This window comes from Suricata suricatta, chromosome 3 (assembly GCF_006229205.1).
Source record: "Suricata suricatta isolate VVHF042 chromosome 3, meerkat_22Aug2017_6uvM2_HiC, whole genome shotgun sequence".
NCBI lineage: Eukaryota > Metazoa > Chordata > Mammalia > Carnivora > Herpestidae > Suricata > Suricata suricatta.
Window position 1 is genome coordinate 42243570 of NC_043702.1, and position 10956 is coordinate 42254525.

Sequence of the window (10956 nt, forward strand, 5' to 3'; positions counted from 1 at the left end):
CTTTGGGGGCTTCTTGAAACACCTTATTTTAAGGATCCAATTTGTATTTCTTTGCTCTTGTGTTCCAAACGTTTTTGGACTGTTTCACTACCCTCCCGAAAAGCGAATTATTTCCCAAATTAAACCAGACTTTGTAGGAGTTTCAAAAGATTTCACTTAATGGACATTCTCCTTTCTAGATGTTTCATCTCTAATTAAATTTTTATTTTAATTCTTCGCTCTAGTACATTGAATTTCCCAATGGTACTTGGATGCGACTTTTCTGCTCTCTCACCTGGGCCTGTCCCAAAGCACTACAATGTCTGTCCTTTTACTTCTCTGCTTAAATACCTGCCTTCAGAATGGCTTGATCCTTCCTTCCTTTAGGAAGCTTCTGCTGGAATCTACACACCACTAACAACTTAACCAGTTGATCACTTGGTTCAAAGGAAATTTAACAGGACAGGGCTCATATGGACTTTGCCATCAAATAAGCAGACTGGCCCAAGTTACTACTTACTAGCAGCATGATAATTAATTACCTAATCTTAAGACCTCTGTTTTCTCATCTGCAAAATGGGTTAATAATTGCTTCCTGGAGTTAATGTACAGCAATTGGCTCATTGCTAGGAAATAGTAAATGTGATATATGGCAGTAACACAATTACCACAAGATTAAGAGTATAAGTCTGTTTTTAGGTCATCTGCTTTACAAAGCAGAACTAGTTGTCTTTTTGATAAGGGAACATAGGAGAACGTGACTTATTTCTCTTGTGTAAAATCTTGGGAAATGAGATCTTTCTTCTACTTTTAAATATTACAACAGGGGTGCCTGGGTGGCCCACTTGGTTAAGCGTCTGACTTTGGTTCAGGTCATGATCTCATGATTCATGAGTTCAAGCCCCACATCAGACTCTGCACTGATGGTATGGAGCCTGTTTGGGATTTTCTCTCTCTGCCTCTGTCTGTCCCTCCCCAACTTGCATGCTCTCTCCAAATAAACAAAAACCTTAAAAATATACTTTTATTCTCTTTGAATAAATTACGTAGCCTCAAATTTATCACACCTTGAAATGTTGATTTTTTAAATGTTAATTTCTTAAATAAGTACAAATTGCTTTTTTAATAACCTAAGCATTAGAGTTAAGGATGTGGCTGCATCTGTGGTATCTTTCTCATTATACAAGCTGTCTTGTCTTCTCATCAATAAAAATAAAAAAGATGGGGTCCAATCTGAGAGTTCACCAATGCATACACAAGAAATTCACTCAACACATGTATGGACGTGTTCTGATGACGGAATAACTGGCTGAATTCAGAAAGGAAAAGGATGACCCAGTCCATTTTAACTGCTCATGGAAAAGATCCTTACCTTTGGGGACCTGAAGGTGGAAAGTGTTTTTTTTTAGGTGCGCTTTAAGAAAAAAAACACAAAAAACTAACATGAGACTCTGGAGGGGCTATAGTATAAGAACATGCTACCAAAGAAATCCCTTTCTTCTGGGAAGGGTAACACCCAGCAGGGCATGGGCTAGACCACGAGTGTCCGGTTACACTCACGACCGCGCTGGTAGGTCGTCCCGAAGGCTAGAAAATGCTTCTGCTGAGCCAGTTACTGGTAAGATCCCACCTACGTATGCACTACTTAAATATCTTCCCACATACTTGAGCCTAAGTGACCTGTCAGCAGAGGGTATCTGTGACAGTTATAAGAGAATGGCCTTGCTTGCTTAGGACTGTGTGTGGGTGTTGAACATGGCACTTTAAACATAAATTTATGAGGTGCAAACTTCTAATGCAAAGATGAGTCATAAAGTTTCAAAATGTGTAAATATGAAGCACAATCTAACTTATCCCGTCACTGGTGCTCACCCACAGCTAAACTGGGCTGTTTACCAAACTCTTTGCACTGCCAGGACATTTACAAAGTTTGCCACTCTTCCTGAGTTTGAGAAATTCTTAGGCTGGTGTTAACATTTGTGTGGCACTACCCTCTTACCTTGGACAAGTGTTTTGTTCATGTAATCGGCATCCTACAACTTACTTGATGGCAGCGTTCAATTAACTATTTCTCTGAGTTTGTGAAGAAGTCAATTGTTTTGGAGAAGTTCCACTGGAAAATTTAAATAGAAGCAGTTGTATAATGTAAAAGAATTAAAAGGAAATTTCTCTCTGAAGTGTCTGGAATCAGTCAATAAGAACAAAATAGAAAGAGGATTGTAAATACACATTTCATATGTATGTTGAAAAAACCCTAAGATTAGTATCATCTTCAATGTTCTTGTTTGCGAGTTTTATCCACTTGCTATGAAAATATCATAAAAATTTCCTTTAGATGAAGATGAACTAAACATTGGAAGTAGATATTTAGCGGTCAGAAGAATAACCTTGGAAACTGTGACCCAACAGACACAACCAGAAGACCCAAAATTCAAAAGGATGTTGTTTTAATACTTAAAAGTTTTGTGGCCTTTAAAAGACAGGGAGGATAGGAAAGAATAAAGAGAGAAGCTTAGTTAACCAATTCTGCAAATAGAACCACTCGTTACTCATTGTTCCCTTAAAAGTGATTGTTAAAATTTGCTCAACTGATAAAGACCTGTCACTTGGAACTTAAAAAATAAATTTCCGACTAGCTTTTTCTGCACACACACAAAATAAAAAGACCTTCAAGGTAATTAAAAAAATTTTATACGTCGGTAGAAATGGAGGTCAGAGAAAAGGTTTTAAAGCTTTAACCAGTGCATACTCAAAACGTAAGAACAACTCTGGCCCTCGCACTTAGCTTTAGGTTACTTCTGTGTAAAACAAGAATCATCTTACAGAATCAGTAAGGAAATAGTTAACAGTAAGGTTTTTAAGATTAAACACATTTACAATAAAAATAAATTTCTGAACACTGGATCATTCTTTTATTAATTTTGGAAGCCCATTTGAGAACCTCATTTATGAGGACACCCACGGATAACAATGAATAAATAAGCCTGGATTCCCTGAAACAACACCCATGCACACAGCTGGACCATAAGGTGGTTTTTAGTTAAACAGCAGCCACCATATTTGGTTATATGCTCTAAGCTGTTACAAACACAAATCATTTACTCAATTCTAACTTTAGCTGTTTACTTAACCGAATTCATTTCCTAGAAGAGACAGACCTCCTCAATTTCATTAGGTCAATACCTTGGTTAATTTTCTTTTGAAGTCTCAGTGCAATAAGAGAATTTACAAGCATACAAGCAAAAGAGGTATCATGTCAATACTTTTTAACATTTGAGTAACCAAGTAGGTGAGAAAATTCCTTGCATGCTTATTTAGGTTTTAAGTTTTTAAATACTGCCAACCATAATTGTAAAGGTACACCAGGTGCTACTAACCTCATAATCACCACATCCTAAAGCTTTTGCCCAAGTGGTTTTGCTAATTAAGGACAAGAAAAAACACAATTTTCCCCCTGCCTTTTGACAGGTCCAGTGGGCCAGTCAAAAGAATTACTATGCTGGCAAGCAGATCTGTCATTCAGCTAACAACAACAAAAAAACCCTAATTTTTTTTAAGTGGCCCCAAAGTGAAATGCATTACCACTATGACTTTCGATTGAATCTCACTGACTTCTGTTAACTATTCTAGTCCTGGCTGATCTCTTCTGCATCTCAATCACTAAATATGCTTTTTTCCTCCTGTGAAGTGCCTACTAAACACAGAATACACATAAATGTCAGCCCCTAATTCATCACAAGTCTGTAACACACTACAATTTTTATTTTTATCTGAGTGGTATTAGTTCCAAATCAGCTAGGTACTGGATTCACAAAGGGCAAGAATCATGTCTTTGTTTCCTCTGTGGCCTCCTTCCTCACCCTACCATCTAACACAGTGTTGGGACACAATGAAACTCTTTATTAACCCATCAAACCCATCAATTAAAACGTCACTAATTTTCTTTTTCTAATTTTCTACCACAGGTTAGCTCAATATCATATAATTAGCTGTAACAGGAGACCAAATCACAATAACACTATAAATATCAGTGTATCATAAACGTTAAATCCCAATGCTCCTTTATTAGTTAGTTAGATATGGGGGACACGTTTTTACAATGTTTTTGTAAACTTCTCTTTAAGTGGGAACAATATAAACCAAATCCCATCCCTGACAGACCAGAGTCAAATGAGTACCTGTTTGCCAAGTAACTTTCTAGAAATGAAGTTAGCAGACAATAATATTTAGTTTTGACTCAAAGAAAGAAGTCCTGGCCCTGGCCCCTGACACCCGAGTCCAGCCCAAAGAATCACGGAGGGGAGGCAGAGGAGGCTAATATTACCTACTGTGAAAAGTGCTGTGCAGAGAGTTCTATCCACATAAATGTGTGAGGCACAGAAAATCTTTATTGCCACAGGAAGCAAGCGCACTCGTCCCACCTCACCAACAGATCCAAGAGTCACAGAAACGCAGACTTCACATAATAAAGTACAACACAGACTTGGGGAGAAATGGTCCCTTGGACTATATTGGCTGTAATACTGAGGTAACCAATTGACCTTGTTCAGTGAAAATACCTCCAACACAACGAAAAAAATCAACTACTTATAACATCCAATTCATATATACAATTCAAATAAAAATATATATTATTTGCTTCAATGTATAGCAAATTTAATACATTAGTGTTTACAAAATAAAAACTGTATTCTACTGAAATTTTTCTTGTGCTTCCCCCTATCACTAGGCTTGAAAGACCAGGAAAGTATGATACTTAAGGAAACTTACTTACGGATTTAAAGATGCAGTTTGTGGGGCCACGAAAGATGGATAAATATAACTGGAAGATTACTGCATCTTTAAAAATTGTCACTTATTAAAATCTACAAACTTGAACTGTAAGACACAATTAAAAAAAACCCACAAAATTTCTCAAAATAGATTAGAATACAGGAAACGTTTCATGAAACTACTGAGATACTAACCAGTTCTATGGCTAATATTAAAAACTGAACAATCTATTTAAATCGTACTCTTACTATTTCTACACAGTGAACAATACCACCACAATAATCAACCTCACGCTAGCAACGAAGTTGCAAGGTCCATAAAAAGTTTCTTCAGTGGGTTAAACACTATGGTACCATTAAAACACTTAGGTAGGGGAAAGAGCCTTTCAATAGTATAAAAGTTGTTTACTGGTGTTTCTACTGTAAAGCTATTCTACATATCAAAATGAAAAAGCAACTATATATGTGACAGGGATCAGAGACTACAGTCCAGACACTTCATCCAACATTTGGCTGATGAATTTTAGTATAACAAAGGTTGACTGACTATTTTGTACATAATTATGACCTAGAGCAGAATTAAAAACAAAACCCCCCCACATATTCCAACTCAGTATGCTGTTCTCAGCAGTATCTGGGTTTAGATGAATGTAGAGGAAGTAGGTGAAGCAGTCAAATGTCTTCTCTTAAACCAACAGAAAAAATGTAAATTGGTAGAAATGGTATCTGGTTTTTTTTTAAACTATGGATTCCAATGTGAAATTCTCTGAAGTATGCAAGTACATTATTAACATTTAAGCACATCCCCATAAATATGCACACAGCCCACTAATTAAATAGGGAGAAGGAATTAAAACATACTTTCAAGCTAAAATGAATTTTAAGAAAAAAACTGCAGACACAAATATGAAAGGTCCCCAAACTGTAAAATAAGTAAGGAATATAGGTGTCAACTAAACGTCCCAAGAATTATGCCTGCAAATGTGGATGTAGTGATTGTCCACACTTGTTACGGTCTGGGTGGGGAGACATTCCGCACGGAGAGCCACCTACTTTCTGGGACTCCATCCAGAACATAAAGAATTTCTGGATATAAAAAGGTTCTTACTCTATTACTTATTATAGCCTTTTTAATAGTCACCATCCTTATCACATTTGGGGTTAACTTACTATGCCTTAATCTATTTAACACATTCTTAAACAGCAATGTTTAAGTCAAGGCTTTTACACATCAGTTCACTTGTTTCAAATACTCTGTCCAAGTAATAGCTTCATATTTTTGTTATAATGATATAATGCAGTCTGAGTAAACTAAGTAAGATATTTGCTACTCTAGTGCCCATTTTTAAACTTTACTTTAGTATTTATTAATTTTGTAAATGTGCCTGATTAAGTGAGCAAAAGTGACATTTTACTACTAAAAAAGACACATTTCCTATTAAACAAAATCAGTTTTATCAAATATTAAATACACAATATTTTCCTTGGTTTAAATTAAGCCATTTGCTTTCCATTTTTCCGAGGTCACTGCAACCTAGCCAAAAACTACATCACTTAAACTTTCTTAATGACTGCAAAGATCTAAACTCTAACAAATAGTATTTATGCTAAACACACTTAAAAGTAGACAGTGAAATTTCAAGTAAAAAAACCTGTATCCATATCTATTGGACCAAACAGGTCTCTGCATCTAGCTTTTACTTCTATAAATTACACAATACATTGTACATTCTTAAATAATGAATGCTCACAATATTAATTTGTAAGCTTTTCCACGTAAAATGACTTACACAGGAATGTGAATGGATCAATATTTCTATTACAGATTGCAACATTCTCTCAATTTTCTCTTTTGTGGCTGTTGTTTTGTCTTCCTGGTTTCCACCGACTATTGTATCAATCCGTATGCTTTGGCTATGAAATCTGTTTGAGCTGAATGAGGCAACGTTGGTTATTAAGGCTTATTTCTATGATGGAGCATTATCCTTAAACTGAATGCCATTTCCAGAGAACAGTGGGAGAATCACAGCTATCTTGAATCTTCAGGTTCTGTTTTGATGACTTTCTTTTCTAAAGGAAAAGCTGAGTGGGGGTAGTCTTTTAAAATCCCAAGACTCTCTGTATAAAAATAAAAACAATGTGTTGATACTTTAAATCAATAGATCACAAAAACCAAATTCGAACATATGAAACAAATCCCCAAACTCCACAGCAAACAATCTCAATTATTCATAATTCTGCAATTCCATACAAAAATTTTGTTTACAGAGTTTGCAGTTAAGAGTTTGGATTCTGGATCTAAATTCTATCTCTGCCAATTACTAGCTGTGTACATCTCCAGGCAGGGCACACATCTCTCTAAGCCTGAGTGTCTTTCTTCACCTGTAAAATGGGGATAATTTTTATATAGGGCAGCACGAGAGTTAAATGATGAAAAGTACAAAAAAGCATTTAACAGACCATATTTTTACTTAATGTTTGGTTCAACATGATAAAAAATATGCAAAATGAAACTGGTCACACATATACAACAAAGTTACTAGCTAAAATATTTAATTACTATCAATGAAAAAAAGAGACAAAAAAAACATCTTCCACATTTAAACACAGAATTAATTTTAAAAGCTTCTCCAGCCATGACACATTGGGGATAAAAGAATGAAAACTACTTTCAGAAGGAATCATTCCTTGGAGTCATGTGTGTGCAGTTATTTCAACCTCACAAAAACACTAGAGAATGACCACACAGAGTCCTGATATGAAGCACTATTACTGGAAGACACATACATACGCACACACTTTGAAAACAGAGTCTAGAAATGTAACCAATACTAACAGCTTACCCAAAATTAGGGAGTTCAGTTTATGAATTTACCCTCTCTATGCAAAAGCAGATCTTAAATTTAGCAAGAGTATAAAAATAGTAGCTACTATTTACTGAATTCCTATCAGCCAGGCAATTCTATACATATGCTACCTGCAGAACGCTCCTAACTACCCTGTGTGGTAGAAATTATGCCTATTTTACAGATGAAGCAATGGACTCAAGTGAAGTTACTTTAACTCAAAGACTGAGTGATACTACATACCTTCAAATGGTGTTAGTATCTAATACTGTGTCTAACTCACTTTTTCTTGGGCAAAAATAGGTAAACATTTAAATGTAATAAGGAATAGCTTATGCTTTTATGGGGTTCAGTTTACTTCTGAAATATAAATATCAGCCCCAAAATGCATCTGTAAGAAAAGTTTAGGTTTGGATACAAGGTTTTCTTAATATGAAGAGAAACATGTAATCCTTCAATTTCATATTATGAAAGACTGGAAAAAGGCAATTACATAAATCAGCCATGTATTATTTGGTTTTTAAATTTTGTGTGAAAGTAACCATTCGTGTAACAGCTAATCAAAATAGTACAGTATACAACAGTACTTTCATGAGCTTCTGTCAGTTCTTTGGAGTACCATTTTCTAAAAAAGACTGGGTAATGGGGCACCTGGGTGGCTCAGCCTGTTAAGACGCTGACTCTTAAGACCTTGACTCCGGGTCAAGCATCCTGAGTCAAGCATCTGAGGGTCATGAATTCAAAACTACTTTAAACAAACAAACAAAAGACTTGCTATTATTATGGCAATCTATTATTTCCAAAGGGAGAAAAGCTGACTAGGAACATTGTTAGTAATGACCCCCCCTCCCCCCCCTTTTTTTTTTTTTGCGGGTAGGGGTGTGGAGTGGGGAATGACAGTGCAAGGCAGGAAAATAAAATTTAAAGATATTTTATTCAAGTGTTACTCTAATCATATCCCATATTCTTACCTGACTGAGACTTCGCCTCACTGGAATAAAGTCTACTCAGCTCTCCATCCACCACAAAATGATGGGGTTGTCTGTTCTGTAAGTTAGGCATTCGGAGATTCAAAGGTCTTTCTCCTAATGAAAAGGGAGGAAAAAGCAACATGAAGAACACTAAAAACACTCTGTGGTTTTTCTTTTTAATTAAAAAGAAAATTTTTTTATTTTTTAAATTTATTTTTATTTTTGAGAGAGAGAGAGAGAGAGAGCGTGACCAGGGGAGGGTCAGAGAGAGAGGGAGGTACAGAATCTGAAGCAGAGGCCAGGCTCTGAGCTAGCTGTCAGCACAGAGCCAGCCCAACAGGGGCTCAAACCCACAAACAGTGAGACCATGACCTGAGCTAAACTCGGACACTTAACCGACTGAGCCACCCAGGCGCCCCTCTGTGGTGGTTCTTAAAACTAAGCTTTCACAAATTGCCAGAACACTCCTCTGGAAAGGAGTAAGGAAGGCCACTAGGCACTGAAGAATTTAAATGATAGCTAGAGGAATATTTAAAATAATTTAGAAGGGAAATGGCAATTCATGCTAGTTCCAAGATTTACAATTCTGCCAGGACATTTTTAAGACTGAAACATGAACTAAACAGAAGACTGAGCTTTCCAGTAAGCCCTCCAACTTCAGCATATACTACATCCTCTCTGCAAGGCATTTTCTTAGCAGTGCAACCATTTTACCAAGACATGTCAATAATCGTATAACAACACTAGAGACAGATGGCTTCAAGCAACTACCTGTCAACAACAAAGCCTATGGTAAATCCATGAAAACAGAATTAGCACAGATATGGTAACAATGCTTAACGTGCCAAATCATATTGTCTGTCATAATCCTAAATCCGTCACAGGTAACAGACTGCTACCCCACAGGGCACTGTCCTGGTTTCACAAATTAGAGTCACCAAATCTTTCATTAGTTTTGCTTCTGCTTCGTAACTCTTAAGTCTTACCTGTCAAGGATGAGTAGAGAAGTTAAGACCTCGACTATAAAGTTTCTGTGATTGAAAAGAAAATTTTTTAATGTTTATTTTTGAGAGACAGAGAAAGAGAGAGACAGACAGAGCATGAATGGGGAAAGGGCAGAGAGAGAGAGGGAGATACAGAATCCGAAGCAGGCTCCAGGCTCTGAGCTGTCATCCCAGAGCCCAATGAGGAGATTGAACTCCTGGCCCAGGAGGTCAGGACCTGAGCCAAAGTCGGATGCTTAGCCGACTGAGCCACCCAGGCACCCCGCTGTAATATTTTAAAGAGGAAGAATGTTCTTCTCCTCCAGATCTCAGTAGATCTGCTGACATATTTTACTCTACATTTGGCAAATGCTTATTAAGATGGTATTGTTACTGAGGCACCTAGGTGGCTCAGCATTAAGCATCTAACTTTGGCTTTGGTCATGATCTCACAGATTGTGAGTTTGAGCCCTGCTTGGGTGAGGCCTGCTTTTCTCTCTCTCTCTCTTTGCCTCTCCTGAGATTCTCTCTCTCTCTCTCTGCCCTCCACTCACTTGTGCCCTCTCTCTCTCTCACTCTCAAAAGAAAAAAAAGGATGGTATTGTTACTTAGAAATCTAATTTTTTGCTAGTAACCGCTTTCTAGAAAAGTGTAACAATAATACGTAAACACTGTTTTTCTTCAGACACATATCACTATTTGAAACTAGTTATTACATGTTACGTTATGTTACATTATTTCTATCATATACTGCATATCTTCCTCCACTAGAGTATAAGCTCCAAGCTAGCAGGGACTTAACTTCACTGATGCATCTTCAGTGCCCAGAAGCCTGGTACCCAGGAGATACTATGAGTAAATGACAATGATTTGAGAGTCTTCATGTGTGAATACAAAAAAATGAAAATAGTTTTTACAATGATAAAAATACTCATGAATCATAGCTTTCTAAACCTAAGTGGCTAAGAAAACAAATTCCAATGTACTACACAAAATATTTTCAGAGGGACTGTAGGCCAATCTAAAGTCTGAAAGAACACAAAATTCCTTCAAGGCTCTCCATTCATATACTAACTCTACAAATCTCTACTCTTTTTTTTTTTTTAATATTTTATTGTCAAATTGTTTTCCATACAACACCCAGTGCTCTTCCCCTCAAGTGCCCTCCACCATCACCACCACCTCTCTTTCCCCCTCCCCCCTCCACCCCAACCCTCAGTTCATTCTCAGCATTCAATAGTCTCTCAAGTTCTGCATCCCTCTCTCTCCCCAACTCTCTCTCCCTCCTCCATTCCCCCTGGTTCTCCATTAGGTCTCTCTTGTTTTCCTGCTAGACCTATGAGTGCAAACATATGGTTTCTGTCCTTCTCTGCCTGGCTTACTTCACTCAGCATGACACCCTCAA

At 37.0% G+C, this 10956-nt stretch overlaps 1 protein-coding gene across 4 annotated transcripts in view; it reads right to left on the minus strand.

The window, feature by feature from the left end:
- Window positions 1-2409: 2409 nt before the first annotated feature.
- Window positions 2410-10956, minus strand: part of NAB1 (NGFI-A binding protein 1) — a 45214-nt gene continuing 36667 nt past the window's right edge. For all 4 annotated transcript variants that reach the window (XM_029934228.1, XM_029934227.1, XM_029934230.1 and 1 more), the window contains 2 exons: window positions 8569-8682; window positions 2410-6869 (listed from right to left, as the gene is read on the minus strand). In XM_029934228.1, coding sequence (XP_029790088.1) covers window positions 6781-6869; window positions 8569-8682 — 203 coding nt within the window. In that variant the 3' untranslated portion in view covers window positions 2410-6780. The remainder of the gene's footprint in view (window positions 6870-8568; window positions 8683-10956) is intronic.